A 20,249-nucleotide genomic window follows, 5' to 3' on the forward strand; every position below is an offset into this window, starting at 1 on the left:
TGGTTTATCATGACTACTATGTAGCTGCCGGTCCACACTAGTAAACTTTTTTTGGGAAACTTTTGATTTTGCGTGAGAGAGAAAGAGAAAGAATATCATCCATCTATCTCGCGGTACGGACTTTCCCGTACTCGGAAACTTGTTTTGTTTTGTTATTCTCCTCATTCGTACAACAACAAATCAATGCAATTAATACGTAGTTTCTGAAACAAAAGTTTTCATGTGTGGACATTAGGGTGATCGACTCGATTTTTCAACCGGTTTTAAAACCGGTTTTTTCAGCTTTACCAGTGTCGGTTTTTTCTTAATGTTGATTTTTCGAATATCGAATAACCCGGTTTTTTCATTTTTTAAAAACCGGTTTCGAATACTTTTATTTGCTTTGTATTCAAAGATTATTTAAATGAAATTTTTAAGTAAATAATAATACAGCCTGTCTAAATTTTAAAAATATTCGAGTCGAGGAACTAGCTTTAACTATTTTGATTTTCCTAATTAATTAAAAAAAATAATTTGTAAAACTGATAATTGTTTGATAAAATTTTATCAATCTTAAGATTATATTCCAATTACGATAATTAATTTACGGCTGAAATTTTATGGACGTGTTGGAATGCCTATGCAAATTTCCTAAACAGGGCTTTTAAAATAAGCTAGGATTACATAGTACCTCATGTTTAACAGAAGTGTCCCACTTTTTTCCTAATTTTTTTATATTATAGAAATAATGTAAATCAGACGACTAGATCTAAAGTTATAATCTTTTAAACTGTTAAAAATCATTTCGGGTCATGTTTTATTAATCAAATTTAAGTTTTTCAAATTAAAATATATTTTTTTATTTATAAAAAAAACCGGTTAACCGGTTTTTTTCTGAATTTGTAAAATATCAACCGGTTTTTTTTAAATGTCAGCTATTCAAACTATTCGAAAACCGGTTTTTGGAAAATGTCGAATAATCGATCACCCTAGTGGACATTAAGGAAACTTTAAAAGAGAATTAAGAAAAAGTTTCTCAACAAAAGTTTCCTAGTGTGGACCAGGTCTAGGAATACCACTCGATATGTGTTGGTAGTCTGACTACGTCAAAGTAAAAAAAAATATTAAAATGTGGTCTGAATTTCCCGCTGATTAGGTTAAAAGTTCAGATCCCAGTATAAAGTATAAAAAGTTTCGTAGAATTTTTCGAAATGATTGTCAAAATGTTAAAATTTTAAGCTTTCACGGAACATTCATGTATTGCACTACATACATATATATGTATGTACATATATATTTATTTGCAAATTAAAAATTAAAATTTTCTGAAAATCATTTGCAATTTTCTCAATTTCATTTGAAAGTTCCCCAAATTCAATTGGAATTTTCTCAATTTCAATTCAAAATTCTCCATTTCAATTGTACTTTTCTAAATTTCAAATGGAAATTCGCATTTTCATTTAGAATGTTCTCAATTTGAAACTGAAAACCTCAAATTCAATTGAAATTTTCTCAATATAAAATAACTACTTTTTATTTCGAAATTTCAAGTGGGCGATGAGCCACGCCCACATTAAGAAAATATAAAATCCGTATATTTGAGATAATATAACAGTTAGAGTCCTCAAATTTTGTCGGAGCCACTTTAGTGTCAATATGATCATTTAGCATTAGGGGGCGTGGTACCTCCCATATAAATTAAATACAAAAATTCGTTTATCTGGGAAACTAATGGAAATAAATTCTTAAAATTTAGCACGAAGAACTTTAACATCCATGTAAACATTTTGGGTAATAAATTGGCGGACTACTCATGAGGGGAGCGGCACCTGCCATATTAATTAAATACAAAAATTCGTTTATCTGGGAAACTAATAGAACTAAATTCTTAAAATTTTGCACAAAGAACTTTAACATCCATGCAAACATTTTGGGTAATAAATTGGCGGACTACCCATGAGGGGAGCGGCACCTCCCATATTAATTAAAAACAAAATTTCGTTTATCTGGGAAACTAATAGAACTAAATTCTTAAAATTTTGCACGAAGAACTTTAATATTCATCTGAACATTTTTAAGGAAAAAAGAGCGGACTTTCATCTGGGGGGGGGGGGCTTGGAGCCTCCATATGAATAAAGTAGAAAAATTCGTATATCTGAGAAACTATTAGAGCTAGAATCTTTAAATTTTACTTGAAGAACTTTGACATTCATCTGAACATTTAGAGTATAACGGGCGGACTTCCAATGGGGTACTACCTTCCATATTAATAAAATACAAAATTTCCTTTAACTGGGAAACTAATAGAACTAGATTCTTCAAATTTTGCACAAATTATTTTAATATTCATCTGAATATTTTGGAGGAAAACGGGGAGCATAAAGCCCCCACATGAATTAAATTCGTATATCTGAGAAACTATTAGAGCTAGAATCTTCAAATTTTACATGAAGAACTTTAACATTCATGTAAACATTTAGAGAATAACGGGCGGACTTTCAATGGGGCGCTTGGCACCACATACAGTTAATCACAAAAATAAGTATACAGAAATACTGACGATTGGTTTTATTTAAAAAGGATATTATTAAAAAAAAAAAAAAGTAACACATTTATTTATTAAAAACAATTATGATAATTATTATTCACTACTTTTTTTCTTCATATTTTGGTTCTTTGAGTTCTCATTTAAGCTGATGTTAAAATGGTGCAAAATTTACGTCACAAAAGTAAGTATACAGATCATTTCAGTATACATTTGGTTTAATAATATTATCAAAATTTATGAAAATTTTACTTGTATTTATATAATTACATACTTTTTAATAAAATATTTTTTACACAATAACTTGGAAAAAATCTACTCTTAGTTCCGAAATCTTGAAATTTGGGCCGATTGGCTCCGGAATTAATTAGTAGAACAGTTTTTTTCTCATTTCTACGATTTTTTCTACTTTAGACCCCGGATTTTGGATTTTGTGGTCATTGAACCCTCCAAATGATGCATTGGAAATATAATTTTTAACTTTTGAAAAGAGTTGTTATTTCGAAATTAATGTTATATGCATGGATTTAGCCATTTTGAACACAGTACGTTCTTAAAAAACAGAAATTTAACTCCGATATCTTAAGAATTAGAACATAAACTTAAAAATTTGAATAATTCTATATATTTCCTTTAATTTTAACAAGTTTTCCAAATACTCCGATTTCCAAAGCATACAATAATGCTATCTTGATATACTCGATACAATAACCATGTTTTATGGATCGCACATTTTATTTGTTATAGCAGCAAATTAAGATGTATCCGTTTTAAAAATTGTTCAATTCGTATTCATACCACCACTTGAGCCTGATTTAATATAAAAATCTTACTATTTTGGACAATAATCAATTTCAGAACCGATATGTAGTGTAAGTTATTGACATGGTCACCATTTGATTATTGGTAGCATTTAGGAGAGTGTAATGGATGATTGGAACCAAAAAACTTGTTTTAATTAATGGATACTAGTACAAATATTATTAATATCGCATTTTAAGATATAAATTTTAGGAAATCGCCGTTAAATATCGAATATGAACGCTACACTATCTTAAAAACGGCAATGTTCCGCAATGGATTGAAATTATTGTAAAGAAACAATTAATTTAAAAGTTAAAATATCGTCTTCCAATGCATCATAATGAACAAACGATGGATATTATTGAATACCCGATCCAAAACTCCGGGGGTTTAAATAGTCAAATGTTCTTAAATAGGAAAAAATGCTCCTATAAATAATATTCAGATCAATTACCAAAAATTTCAATTTTTCGGAACAAAAAGTGAATTTTTCCCATGTTATAGTGTACAGAATATTTTATTATAAAATAATTACATTCAAACAGGTAAAATTTTCATGAATTTTGTAAATATCATTAAGCCAAATACATATTGAAATTATCTGTATACTTACTTTTGTGACGTAAATTTTGCACCTATTTAACTACACCTTAAATGAGAACTCAAGTAACCAAAATAACCCGGAAAAAAGTAGTGAATAATAATTATCATAATTGTTTTTAATAAATAAATGTGTTACTTTTTTGATTTTTGAAAAAATAATATTCTTTTTTAAATAAAAACAATTGTGTATGAATTAAATACAAATTTTTCATAGATAGATAGAAATTGGCGAACTTGCAATAATTTGCTTGGCATCTCTCATATGTAACATATTGTTGGAAAACTATTGTAATTAGAATTTTCAAAATCGTTAGGTGGGTTTTTTATTTAATCAGTTTAAACGGCTAAACTGATTTTCTTGAAATTTTCACAATATCTTCCTGTATGTCTGGAAGGAGTTATAACCGATTTTTATGTTGAAATTTCAAATGAGCGAGGTCCCACGTATAGAGTCCCCAAATTTTGTACAAGTAACTTTTGTTTAAATACAAATATTTTGGTCAAAAATAGGGAGTTCAGCAAAAGCGGGCGTGGCACCTCCCATATGAAGTAAATACTAAAATCTAATTATTAAAATCTGTATATCTAGAAAATTATAACAGCTAGAGTCCCCAATTTTGGTGCCTCTCACGTGAAGTAATTAAAAAAAATTGTATATTCTTATCTATTCTATCTATCTATATATATATATAAAAATGAATGTGCGTTTGTTCGTATGTTTGAACGTTATAGACTAATAAACGGCTGAACCGATTTTATTCAAATTCTCACAGCGTATTCCTGTATGTCTGGAATAGGTAATAGGCTACTTTTTATTTTGAAATTCCAAGTGGGCGAGGAGCCACGCCTATATTAAGAAAATATTAAATCCGTATATTTTAGATAATATAACAGCTAGAGTCCTCAAATTTTGTCGGAGCAACTTTAGTGTCAATATAATTATTTAGCACAAAAAGTAGGCGGACTATCATTAGGGGGCGTGGCACCTCCCATATAAATTAAATACAAAAATACGTTTATCTTGGAAACTTACAGTTAGAATCTTCAAAAAACGAAACGAAAAACTTTAACATCCATCTAAACATTTTGGGTAATAAATTGGCGGACTACCCATGAGGGGAGCGGCACCTCCTATATTAATTAAAGACAAAAATTCGTTTATCTGGAAAACTAATGGAACTAAATTCTTCAAATTTCGCACGAAGAACTTAAATATTCATCTGAACATTTTGGAGGAAAAAAAAAGCGGACTTTCATCTGGGGGGTCTTGAAGCCCCCACATGAATCAAATAGAAAAATTCGTATATCTGAGAAACTATTAGAGCTAGATTCTTCAAATTTAACATGGAGAACTTTGAAATTCATGTGAACATTTAGAGCATAACGGGCGGACTTTCAATGGGTGGCTTGGCGCAACATATATGAATTAAATACAAAATTTCGTGCATTTTGGAAACTCTTATATTATTCAAATTTTTTATAGATAGATAGAAATTGGCGATAGATAGAAACTGGCGAACTTGCAATAATTTGCTTGACATCTTTCATATGTAATAAATCTGGTATTTATTTATACAAATTCCTTTTAGGGTAGCGAAGCACACCGGGTATAGCTAGTGTACCTATACAAATTATTGATGAAATTTTCTATTTATTCCACTTACCTTTGTAATAGATTTTAATTGATTACATTACAACTAATTTTTATTTATTTTTTGTTTAAAACGTTTCCAAACCGTTTACCGTTTTATTTATAATATTTCATTAAATTGCAACTCTGCTGTACATTAACTTTAACTTAGAAAATAAATCCCCCAAAAACTATAGCTTTTTGCTTGCTCTGCTTTTACCGAAAAATTAGATTCTCTTCCTTTTTATTAATAAGATGCAAAAGCTTTAACCAACAACAATATATTATCAATTGACATCTTTATATTAAAACACTTTGCCCTTGCACTCTCCCACCCAACAATCACACATACCAATGCGCAAAGGGCTTTTGAATAGACAAAAACAATAACAGCTATGAACCACTAAACACAAAAACAACTAGAACACACTTTTGCGTATACACATTTTTTCTTGATTTTTTTTAATGTAAAACTATATTTTAACACAGATATTTGACGATTTTTATGGATATTTTTTTTAAATTACATTAAAACAATTGATATTTTATAAATTTTATAAAAATTCAAACACTTTCACTAAATTTAATTTACAAGTTCGAAAGAAATGACGGATTAGAACGTGTCATTTTAGTAGCGGCCGAGTATGAACTGAAATTGTTTAAGGAAATATTCATTGATAGATGAAATATCAGTTCGGTGGGAAATTATTAAATAAAGGGATTTTTATAAATTGAGTTGTTAACATAATGGGATAATTTGTCAAATAGAAGATGAACATTGAAAAGGATTTGTTAAAAAGATGTAGATGTATTTTAGGCCAAATATGTAAGTCCACTAATGAAGGATTTTAATTTTTTTTATAAATTTCAATTATCTACATATATATATCTACATATATACTGACTGACTGATTCATCATCGCACAGCCCAAACGGCTGAACCTAGAATCATGAAATTTTGACAGTAGATGTGTTTTTGATTATGTAGATCCACTAAGGAGGGACTTTTGGAAATTTGTACATTTGCGGGTAAAACGGGTAAAACAGGTTTTCTTAATTATCTTACCTAATATTAGTGATACAAGAAAAATTTTAAATGCACATGTATCTACTCTAAAATAAGCAGATGGGTGTCTGCTACTTTTTTGAAATTCGTACTTTTAAGGGGTAAAAATGTGTAAAAAAGGTGATTTTGGTACCTTTTTTGGCCCTTTATAACTTTTGAACTAATTAACATAATAAAATTTTTATAAATATTTTGGATACATCTCCCAAAATTAGGAGACACCTGTTTCGTACTTTTTTAAAATTCAGTCCTTTTTGGGTGTAAAATTAAGAAAACTGTATTTATGGTACTTTTTTTTAGCACATTAAGAAAACTTTTTCGGTTTATTGAATTACTCCTATTAAATTACGGACTAACTCTGTGAAAGCACTATTTTTCTGGAACAAATGAATGCAGATTTGAATCGTTTGCGTTTTTATTTATTTATTTATAAGTCAATGGATTAAATCCTTACAGACTTTTATAATAATATACAAATAGTTAACAATTACATAAATGAATTATTTAAAAAATTAATTATGTTATTTTTAATTACATTAGTATTAGTACAAAAATCGATGATATGAAAAAGATTATTATAGTCACAGCATAATCTCCTTAACGCATCAGCTTGGGCATAATTAGTTCTAGCATTTCTGATATAAAGTGGCTTAAAATGACGAGACGATCGTTGAGGAATGTTAAAAGTAACATTATTTACAAGAAATTCTGAACAGACTTCGCCATTAATTATATTAATCATAAATAATACATTAAGCATAGTTCTTCTACTGTGCAGTGTAGGTAGTTTTATTAATTTAAGTCTGTAAGTGTAGGATGGTAGGTTCACATCAGGACTCCAAGGCAGACCACGTAAACAGAATAGCAGAAATTGTTTTTGTACAAACTCTATACGCTGTATATGAATATTGTAATAAGGATCCCAGATAACAGAGCCATATTCCAGTATAGGTCTTACTAAGGAAATGTAAAGTTGTTTAGTGATGTAGGGATCACTGAATTCCTTAGCCCAACGTTTTATGAATGCAAGTACACCTCTAGCCTTATTTATAGTCATGGTAATGTGTGAAACAAAATTTAATTTATGATCCAGTAAAATTCCGAGGTCAAGAAAGGTTTCAACAGATTCGAACTGGTAATTTCCTAAAGTATAGTTGGCAGGAATGTAATTATTTCTGGAAAATCGCATAAGTTTACATTTTTTTAAATTTAAATCCATTAAGTTTAGATTGCACCACGAAAAGAAATTGTTTAGATCGGATTGAAGAAAATAATGATCCTCATATCGGGAGAAACTCAAAAATATTTTAACATCATCAGCATACATTAAAATGTTGCAAAAATTTAAAACATTCGGAAGGTCATTTATGAACAGGGAAAAAAGAATTGGACCAAGATGGCTACCCTGAGGGACACCAGAAGTAACCAAAATATTTTTAGAATATTTATCATTAAATCTGACACATTGAGTTCTATTACGAAGATACGATTTTATCCAGTTTAGGCTTCGGCTTGTAAATCCTAGAAGGCCCAGCTTAATAAGTAGGAGATTGTGGTTCACTTTATCAAAAGCCTTGCTGAAATCGGTATATACGGCATCAGTTTGTTTTCTCTGCACAAAGCCACGGTTTACATGTGTTGTAAGGTGAAGGACATTTGTGGTAGGAACAACCTTTCCGAAATCCATGTTGACAAGATGACAGTATAGATGATGATTGATGGTAAATATAATCGGTGATAAAACTCTCAAAGATTTTAGGTATTACACTGAGTTTAGCTATTCCTCTGTAATTGGAGACATCAGATTTACTACCAGATTTATACAATGGAATTTCCAAATTTTTGGAAAATAACCATATTTAATGGAGGTGTTGAACAATATTATTAATGGGTAAACTAACGAATTAGAACAATGATGTAATATACTGCTTGGAACGCCATCAGGACCATAATTATAAGAAATTTTTAGTTTATTTAAACTTTTCAGTAGATCTGCAGTGCCAATAAGTGGAAAAGATATATCACGATTAGTGTATAATGTAAAGGGGTAACTATCAGAGATGTATTGTGTGTTCGAATAAGTACTAGCGAAAAAATTTGCAAACATATTACTTATCATGAGGTCATCAGAAGATTCGCAGTTGTTAAATTTCATTACTGAAGGATATCCATTTGTTTTCCTTTTAGAGTTAACAAAATTGTAAAATGCTTTTGAATTACGTTTAAACTCGTTCTTCACTTTAATTAAATAATTATGATATAGGGAGTTGTTGAGAGTGTTGTATTCAGCACGAGTAACAGAATATTTACCATAATCTATGACCAATCCAGTTTTTTTAAATTTTTTATAATATTTGTTCTTTAAATTCTTTAGTTTAGTCAACTGTTTAGAATTCCAAGGAGGGCCAGAATGTGTGAAAGATCTCAGTTTAGGAGTGCATTCATCCACAAAAGAATATATTTTATTATAAAAAGTATCAATCATGACGTCCAATGTAGAGTTATTTAAGTAGGGGATACACAGCAAATCGTTCCAATTGGTATTAGATATTAAGTCATTTAATTTGACGTAATCAGTTTGTTTGAAATTATATACTTTTAGATTAGAAGGTTGTGTTGAAGATTTTTGTGCAGGAGGCAATAAGAAAACAAATTCGAATGTAGGATGGAATTTATCTTCAGGTAAAGTTACAGGTTCAGAGCGGGATATAATACAATTGCATGGATCATTTACAAATAACAAATCTAATAATTTTCCATATTCATTATAGACGTTATTAAGCTGATACAGGCAAATATCAAATATATTGTTTAAAAAATTATCATCAAAGTTTTTAGATTTCGTTGGAATTAAGTTGGGAGCGTCAGGTAATTTTGTCCATGTGATAGAGGGTAGGTTAAAGTCACCAAATATAAAAACAGCATCATCAGGTTGAGCAAGATCAGCAATATTTGTTATAGCATTTACATGTTGTTGATAAACAATTTCATTGGAGTTTGGAGGGATGTATGAACAGGTTAGGTAAATCTTTTTAAATTTGAGTCTTATTAATACACTGACAAACTCAATATTCTCAGAAAAACAGGAGCCAATATTTTCGGAGGCATAACGGCAAGAAACTGCAATTTAAAACTCCACCACCATTACGATTATTTCTATTATATCTGTAAATTTGATATTTATTACATAAAAGTTCAGAATCGAATACATTGTCCTTCAGCCATGTTTCCGTAAAGATAATAACATCATAATTAAAGTCATAACTATTTACAAGTAAATTTGACATTTTGGTGTTTAAGCCACGAACATTCTGATAAATAATGATTAATCGATCGAAAGATTTATAGATTAGTTTTTTGAAGTGTTGTTGGAGTTTAAATTATTATTTAATTGATGACCAGACGGAAGTATAGCAACGTGTTGTTTTCTTGGATATTCTTTAAATTCATATTCACGAACTAAAGTATTCTCAGGCCAGAATTCAGGATTAACTATTTGTTCATCGCAAGGAACATTAATTTTAAAAGATGTAATCCTCCTAGGTTGCGAATAAGAAAATTTATGTGTCGTAAAATCTACTTCAGAGTTCAATTTCGATTTAATATAAGAGTTTATTTGTTCAACAGTAGTATCGGATGCGAAACGAGATATAAAAATTGATTTATTCGGCGGAATAATTTTTAAACCAACGTTTGATATTTGACTTACAGTTGGAGCAGTATCAGAAACAATACCATCCTTTACTTTGATGGGAGTTTGTGATTGATTTACCGAATCACTAATAGGTTTCGGAGCAGTAGCACAGTTATTGGAAAAAGTTATTGATGTAATTGGTGTGATTGAGTCGGAATCATCAACATTGGAAGTAGGACCAGGACTCTGGGAAAATTTGTTTTTGTTTCTAGACGATTTACGGCGTTTAGGCGAAGATTGTGGTGGGGAATTAAGACAATTCAATTGTTTAAATTCCTCAAATAGGTTTCCATAGGCAGATACTTCATTAGATAATGCAGATAACTTATTTTGAATATTTAAAAACGTATTTTTAGTGCCTTGAAAAAAGCGATAATATTCAACACCAATTTTCTGACAGGCATTGCAGCACCAGTGTAAACCTTTAGTTTTACAGACAGCTTCAGCAACTAAACCGGACAATCCACTGCACTTGAAATGACACATTCCATGACAAAGCCAACAAACCAACATTCTCTCATCAACACATGATAGAGTGCAGTTTTTGTTGAGACATTTAAATTGATCACTCATGATAATTTCTTTAAGTGTATGTCGATAATGCCGTTTATTATTAAGAAATACAACACTTACGATAGATGACTTGGTAGCACTGATCAGAAATTGACAGATGATATTCAGCTGATATGACTTTTGTTTACGAGTCAATGTTTGTTTACGATCAAAATTGTTTAAGTTGAGTGAAATTTTAATGATAATTAAGAATGTTTGTGTATATGTTCGCAAAAAAAAATAAACTTCGAAGATTTTTTGATGAAAATTAAGTAAATAGAAATTATTTTCAGTCACCAGTATGGCTTGCAACAGTTCGTAATTTTATTACAAAATAAATAAATGCACATTAAATATTCAAACTTGTTGTTTTACCGAAATAAAAATAAAAACAATAGGACTGATCTTTAAGAACGTGCGTTCGTAACGAGATATGACGTTTTACACGTTTTGCACTTTTATCTGTGATATATAGATTTAAATACGGAACATTTTGTAAACTTAATTTTCGAAAAAGTACGAAAAGGGGAAAAATTGTACTCTTTATTAGTACTTTCCACTTAGGTAAAATTTATTCCACTTTTGGTGCTTTTTCTTTCTTCAAATGGTACTCTTTGTATGTTTTTTAATATGAATTCAAAACAAATGATTATTAAACATACACGGTCCTCATTGAATAAGATTCTTTAAGAGAGAACCTTTTAGTACTTTTTATCTCATAAATGGTACTTTTTTTAATTTTCTAAAATATTCAACCTAGGAACATTAATTTTAACATACATGGTCTGTATAATATTCTGTAAGTGGGAACTATTTGGTACTTTTCTATTCTTCAAATGGTACCTTTTAGATTCTTTATAATGGTTAACCCCCAGCAAAAAATAATTGATGTCATACTTTACAAACGACATCTTAATCACATCCAAAAATGCGATTGCATACTTTTCGCTTTTATAAACCAAACATATACTTACAAATTAAAATACAGTTAAAAATGAGAAAAGAGATGTAGAAAAGTCACTACAAACAACATATTCGAAGTACTTCAAATTTTGATGAAAAACCAATGAAATTTACATAAGCGTTTCATTGAAAGAATGTGGTTTATTTTTGAAATACAAATATCGGATTTTTACAGCTTCTAAAGATAAGATTAGATGTAGTTTAAAGTTGTCAAAAATGAACAACATCCCTCCAATGACACGCTTATGTAAAATTCATAGGTTTTTCACCTGAATTTGAAGCACTTCGGGTTACTAGTTGTGATGAAAATTCTACGTCTTTTTCCACACTTTTTTTGCTGGGCGGAACATGCGGTCCTTATTAAATGATAATTTATTGAGAGAGTTTATGTACTTTTTCGTTTTTCCGATGGTACTTTTTGATATTTTTACGATATTGAACATAGATATTGAAAATAAAATTTAAAATTTAGGGACATACAATTTTTGATTAAATGATAATCTATTAGAGGTATATTATAGTATTTTTTTTTTTTTCAAATAGTACTTTCGAAATTTTCTATAATGTGGAAGCTAAATGAATGAAACTAAAAATACAAGCTTGTTACTGAGTGCGAATTTAATCACGTGATATTGAACGTATAAAACAGAAACATTAAAAAATGTTTAATCAATTTTAATTTTGTATGGAAGTAAACAAAATTTTGTATGTATTTAATTTAAGTTAGGGTTGCGAAGCACCCAGGGTATGCTAGTATTTTATAAGGTGATAAGGTAACGCTATCGGTAACGATATTTTAGCGGTATCGGTATTTTGGCTTAATTTTGACTTATTTCGGTATTGGTATTTTAGCGTTATCGGTATTTTGGCATATTTCGTAAATGACTTGGAAAAAAATTAAAATTCTGTACATAAATTATTCAGATTTGAGTAAAATCTCTAAAAACTATGGGTTTGTGCTGATTCTTTTAACCCACCTTAGAGTATACCAATCGGATCAGAATCACTTTCTAAGACAAACTACGAAAATTTTCTATTAAAAGAAAATTTTTACCGAATATTTTCTATTAAAAGAGAATTTTTATTGAAAATTTTCAATTTAAAGAAAAGTTTTGTCAAAAATTTTCTATTAAATGAAAATTTATATCGAAAATTTGCTATTAAATGAAAATTTGTATGGAAAATTTTCTATTATTAGGAAAGTTTTTATCGAAAATTTTCTATTAAAGGAATATTTATATCGAAAATTTTCTATTCTATTTTCTATATTCTATTAAAAGAACATTTTTATCGAATAGAATAGAAAATTTTCTATATAAACTTTCCTAATAATAGAAATCTTTTAATAGAAAATTTTCGATAAATATATTCTTTTAATAGAATATAGAAAATAGAAAATTTTCCATAGAAATATTTCTTTAGTAGAAAATGTTCGATAAAAATTTTCCTAATAATAGACAATTTTCCATAAAATTATCGACAAAAATTTTCTTTAAATTGGAAATTTTCAATAAAAATTCTCTTTTAATAGAAAATTTTCGTAGTTTTACTTAGAAAGTGATTCAGATCCGATTGGTACACTTTAAGGTGGGTTAAAGGAATCAAAGGAAAGGAAAAAGGAACTATTTGGTACTTTTCTAATAATAATTTATGCAAAGAATTTTAATTTTTTTCCAAGCCATTAACGAAATATGCCAAAATACCGATAACGCTAAAATACCAATACCGAAAAGTCAAAATTAAGCCAAAATACCGATACCGCTAAAATATCGTTACCGATAGTGTTACGTTATCACCTTCACCTTATAAAAGATAATTGAAATTTATAAAACAAAATGTTCAAAAAAATTAAAATCGTTCATTAGTTGACTTACATATTGGCCTAAAATACATCTACATACATCTTTTTAACAAATCCTTTTCAATATTCATCTTCTATTTGACAAATTATTCCATTATGTTAACAACTCAATTTACAAAAATCCCTTTATTTAATAATTTCCCACCGAACTGATAATTCCTCTATCATTTAATATTTCTTTAAACAATTTCAGTTCATACTCGGCCGCTACTAAAATGACACGTTCTAATCCGTCATTTGTTTTGAACTTGTAAATTAGATTTAGTGAAAGTGTTTGAATTTTAATAAAATTTATAAAATATAAATTGTTTTAATGTAAATTAATAAAATATCCATAAAAATCGTCAAATATCTGTGTTAAAATATAGTTTTTCATTCAAATAAGTCGGCAAAATAAAAAAAAATCATTAAGAAAAAATGTGTATACTCAAAAGTGTATTCTAGTTATTTTTGTGTTTAGTGGTTCATAGCTGTTATTGTTTTTGTCTATTCAAAAGCCCTTTGCGCATTGGTATGTGTGATTGTTGGGTGGGAGAGTGCAGGGGCAAAGTGTTTTAATATAAAGATGTCAATTGTTAATATGTTGTTGGTTGGTTAAAGCTTTTGCATCATATTAATAAAAAGGAAGATAATCTTACTCTTCGATAAAAGCAGAGCAAGCAAAAAGCTATAGTTTTTAGTGGATTTATGTTAAAGTTAATGTACAGCAGAGTTGCAATTTAATGAAATAGTATAAATAAAACGGTTCGGAAACGTTTTAAACAAAAATAAATAAAAATTATATGTAATGTAATCAATTAAAATCTATTACAAAGGTAAGTGGAATAAATAGAAAATTTCATCAATAATTTTTATATGTACATATACTTACATAAAGAAACTATATCAATACGTTATTGGATATTTTCCATAATTAGATATCAATAACGAATTTTCAATAACGATTTTTTAATATTAAATTTTCTATAAACAAACATTTTAACGAACAATTTCCTATAAATAGATGTTAGTTTTAAGTTAACAATAAAATGTCATTTAAAATTAAAAAAAACAAGTTAGAGTGCTATATTCGGCTCTCCCGAATCTTAAATACCCTCCACCAGCAAGCTACTTTTCATTGAGACCCATTTAACTATCTAATTTTTAGATAACTTGGCGAAATATTTGTTTCCTTATTGAGGGTACTAACATTTATGCATATGTCAAACTAATTTTAATTATGTCGAGAAATATGTATGTATATTAATAGGCCAGTTTGAAAACATTTTAATATAATGATATATCTGTACACAGAACATACTCATTTTGAATTTTATCCGGATATAATCATTTAATTACGAATTAAGTGATATTAAGTGATTTTCAGAAGTATACCTTATATGGGAGCTAAGACAACCTATGGACCGATCCGGAAGAAAAAAATCCGTAGAATGATTTATATATACAAAATAAACATTTATGTCGAATTTTATCCCGATAACTTTGATTATCAAGTGCATTTGAGTAATTTTCGGAAATGGACCTTATATGGGAGTTGTGACCAATTATCAACCGATAAAGAAAAAATTTATTATAATGATTACTACAATAGATTTATTAATTAGTGAAATATTTGCGTTTAGGTGATTTTCGGAAGTGGACTTTATATGTATAGGAGCTATGACCTTACACAAAACATATTTGTGTCGAATTTTATCAAGATACCTTTATTTGATAATGAAATATGTGCGTTTAAGTGATTTTTTTGAAGTGGACCTTATATATGAGCTACTACAATATATGGATCAATCCGGAAAAAATTTGGTAGAATGATTTATATGCTCACAAAACATATTCAAGTCGTACTTCATCCCGATATCCTTATTATTCAAAGAAATATATGCGTTTAAGTGATTTTCGTATGTGGACCCTCTATGGGAGCCTATCCGGAAAAAATTTCGTAGAGTGATTCATATAAAGACAATACATATTTGTGTCGATTTTATCAAGATAGCTTTATTTGACAATGAAATATGTGCTTTTAAGTGATTTTCGGAAGTGGGCCTTATATGGGAGCTATGACCAATAATGAACCGATCCGTAAAAAATTTGGTGGAATGATTTTAATGTACACAAAACATATTTTTGTCGAATTTTAACCCGATAACTTTAGAATTCAATGAAATATATGCGTTTAAGTGATTTTCGGAAGTGGACCTTATATGGGAGCTATGACCAATTATGGGCCTATTCGGAAAAAATTTAGTAGAGTAATTCATATTTAGACAAAATCTATTTATGTCGAATTTTATCACGATAGCTTTATTTGACAATGAAATATGTGTTTTTAAGTGATTTTCGGAAGTGGGCCTTATATGGGAGCTATGACCAATAATGGACCGATCCGTAAAAGAAATTGTAAAATGATTTGTATGTATACAAAACATATTTGTGTCGAATTTTATCCCAATAGCTTTATAATTCATTGAAATATATGCGTTTAAGTGATTTTCGGAAGTGGACTTTATATGGGAGCTATGACCAATTATTGGCCTATCCGGAAAAAATTTCGTAGAGTGATTCATATTTAGACTAAACATATTTGTGTCGAATTTTATCAAGATAGCTTTGTTTGACAATGATATATGAGCTTTTAAATGATTTCCGGAAGTGGGCCTTATATGGGAGCTATGACCAATAATGGACCGATCCGTAAAAAATTTGGTAGAATGATTTGTATGTATACAAAACACATTTAACTCGACTTTTATCACAATAGCTTTACTCATCAAAGAAATATGTGCGTTTAGGTGATTTTCGGAAGTGGACCTTATATGAGAGCTATGACCAATTGTGGACCGACTGAGATCTGCGTTGATAGTATGATTTCTATTCATATTATATTTGCATGTACAAAATTTTATGTTGATACCGATATATTTGAGAGAGTTATTAACGATAAACTAATTTCCGGGAATATATACCTTTGTATGGGGGCTATGGGAAATATTGGATCGATTGTAAAGATTTTGAACATAATTGATTACTGCGCTGAAAAAATAATGTGTGACAAAATTCATCGAAATATCTTTGGTAGTTTCCGAGAAAACTTCAAAAGAATTATGAAAAAACCGTAATTTTTTTCGAGGTAGTCTAAAATTTTTACTTATAACTTTTTACGTTGTGAACCGATTTTGCTGATTTTCAATACCAAACTGCTTAGGAAAATAATGAATATTCTTAGTGAATTTGGCTGATTTCTTTTGCTTAGTTTTGACGTGAGCGTGTTTTAACCAGACAGACAGACAGACGGACATAGCTAAATCGACTCAGAATTTCATAGGGACCCAGAATATATATACTTTGTTGGGTCTCAGACCAATATTTCTTGGTGTTACACACGGAATGACAAACTTATATATACCCTCTATCCCCACTGATGGTGGTGGAGGGTATAAAAAACAAGAGTGCTATATTCGGCTGTGCCGAACCACAGTGTATTTAAAAATATCAATTCTATAAAATTTTAGTTTATTTAATTTTCCCGTTTATATCATTATTATAGCCATAGCAAAACGAACAACAACAACGCTAAACGAAATAAACAAACAAAAAAAAAAACAAAATACACAAGGCAGTAAAACCAACAGACATCCAAACATACGAAACGAAATACACAAAAAACAAAAACAAAATAGACAAGGCAATGAAACCAACAGATATCCAAACATACGAAACTGAATACACCAAAAAACAAAAACAATATACACAAGGCAATGAAACATACGAAACGAAATACTCCAAAAAAAAGCAAAAACAAAATACACAACGCAATGAAACCAACAGACATCCAAACATACGAAACTGAATGCACCAAGAAACAAAAACAATATACACAAGGCAATGAAACACACAGCCATCCAAACACATGAAACGAAATACTAAATGAATGAGCAGTGTTGTTGTTGTTGCGTATATCAAAGCATGAAAAAAAATTGTCTTTTTTATGAAATTTTCAGAGGTTGTCTCGGATTTTTGCTCATATCTCCGGTATTTATGGACCGATTTTGCTGATTTTAAATAGCGATCTTCTCGAAAGCATGTCTAACAGAATTATTGAAGATTTGGATCTCGCCGATATCTGGGGTCCTCTAAAAACTGATTTCAACAAACACACAGACGGACAGACAGACAGACGGTCATAGCTTAATCAACTCCGCTACCTATAAGGATCCAGAATATATATACTTTATGGGGTCGGAAAATTATATTATAGAAATTACAAACGGAATGACAAACTTATATATACCCTTCTCACGAAGGTGAAAGGTATAAAAATTATTGAAAACTTATTTATTTGATAATTGCAAAATTTTATTCAAACATTTCTTTTTAGTTCTTTTAGTTCAGTTTCTTTTTAGTTCGGTTCTAGTTTAATATGTTATCGAAATATAAATTTCTGATTATAGAACTGTTTAAAAGAAAATGAATAAGTTATCTAAAACTAGGGTATTTATAGGGTGACAATTTTGAACCATATCAATTGTTAAAAGGACAAGCTCGTCTATAATCAGGTTATACATATGTACATAGTATGTACTACATACATATACATATTTGGAAAAAAATAATTTAGTCTTAATGCCAATCTGTTTTTTTCTAATATTAAACGAAAACACGGACAAAATATACACAGAAAAAAATTTTTTTCAATAAAACGATTAATCAAAAATTTTATTTGAATCATGAAATTGTAAACTCAAATACGTTTTAAACAACAACAAAAATGAAAAAGAAATAGTAATTGAATATACAGTTTTTGTTATTGGTTGAACTTTAATGAATAAAATTATTGAAACGAAGTTTTGGTAATTGAAATCGTTTTTCAGTTTTTTCTGTGTACTCTAATATAATTTCTGAAGAATTTTTTTTAATAATTTCTATAAAATTATCTTATCTTATGTTTTTCAAAATGTTTCATAACTAATTGTTGTATATTTCCCATAACAAAAATTACAGTTTCGATGTTCAATTTAGTTCCACCAATATTTTTTAAAAAGACACTAAAAAAAGCACTATGCACTAACTTGAAATTTGTTTGTTAAAAGCACTAAAACAGTGTTAAAAGCACTAAGTTGACAGCGCTGCGTAGGCATCACCTCTAGACATTTCTAGGACATTCTAGCGACACCTTCCGAATATTTCTGGCATACATTTTCTGGTACATCTAAAGGCCCCTTGACACGTGCACACAAGTAATATGATCTGTCAAAATTTTGTGTTGAAGAAATCGGATGTGATCGTTTAAACGCAATATGTAACGAAATCATCACATTGAGAGAAAATACGGATAAAAAATTTGACAGTTGAATGGTTCTCTTCATTTTTTGAAATGATTCAAAAAACAAGCAAGTCGCATTAGATCAGGGTTGCATTTTTATATAAACACATGCAAAAGAAGTGAAACAGCTGTTTCCATCATATACAAAAAATATAAATTTTACGACTTTTATTCTATTTTTTTGTCATACGGATGGAATTTCATTTTACTTTTTCATTAGACTTGTCGTACGTAAAGTGTGATCGTCTGAAGGGCCCTTTAACGATTTAGTGCTACCAACCAAATGTTGGTCACCAAGAACAGGCTGTTAAAATCCGTTTAGTTTAAACGCAAATACAATTTCGTAACAATATAAAATAAACCCGGGATATTCCATTTGTCATTAAATTATGCGTAATTCCCCGACTGACGTTTATTGGTGCTATATTGCTGCCATTTTATGAATAAATTTCACGAAACACAACTCTGTACTTATTCATAATTACGTAAAATTGGCAACCTTTTCGATTTAGTTATAACTCGAAACCTATATTCTACTCTTATTTGCAGTTTCTATGGCGTATATATTGGATCTTATAAGGTTCATATTTTATGGGTCTCTAAAGTGGGCATATCGGGTACTTTTGTTCAAAATTATAAATATTGATGACTAAATAACTTTGGAACCAGTTATCTGATTTAAACAAATAATGTTTTGTTCGACAGTACTTCGATTACTTGTTTTTGACATTTCATTAAAATTACATTAAGTCCTGGAACAAGGACCATAAAGTGAAAAAATGTCCTTTATCCTTGAATATCTTAAAAAAAATTATTTTGTTTTTCTACATTTTTTTATGACAAATAGAAAAAATTATTGTTATTGCATTGTAAAAAAATTAATAAATTTATTTAAAAGACAATTTATAGCAGATTTCATTTATAATAATTCTTTTGAAATCGGACGATAAACGAAGAGATATAATCGTTTTAAAAATTGTACATACCCAAGATGTCTTACTTTGGGGACCTCTGTCCATTTCCCTGGTAGGCCCATGAGGTCCAAGTTCAGAACTTAAAATCGACTTAAATGAATGTGTTTTTTAAATATGTATCTAAAAATATTTAGAGGGGTTTTGATAATAAGTAGCTTATAGGGGGAGATTCAGCATATCCTTATATAGCACTCTAACTTGTTTTTTAATAATTTTTTTTTTTTATTAAAATAAATAAATTTTAAAACTAAAAAATAC

At 29.1% G+C, this 20,249-nt stretch overlaps 1 protein-coding gene across 1 annotated transcript; it reads right to left on the reverse strand.

The window, feature by feature from the left end:
• Window positions 1-9,976: 9,976 nt before the first annotated feature.
• Window positions 9,977-10,807, reverse strand: LOC119607389. Its single transcript, XM_037961270.1, has one exon. It carries the CDS (start codon window positions 10,805-10,807, stop codon window positions 9,977-9,979), a length of 831 nt encoding a protein of 276 aa, XP_037817198.1.
• Between the last annotated feature and the right edge of the window lie 9,442 nt (window positions 10,808-20,249).

This window comes from Lucilia sericata, unplaced genomic scaffold (genome assembly GCF_015586225.1).
Source record: "Lucilia sericata isolate MDLA Ls3-8-SP2 unplaced genomic scaffold, ASM1558622v1 Contig000691F_arrow, whole genome shotgun sequence".
Taxonomy (NCBI): domain Eukaryota; kingdom Metazoa; phylum Arthropoda; class Insecta; order Diptera; family Calliphoridae; genus Lucilia; species Lucilia sericata.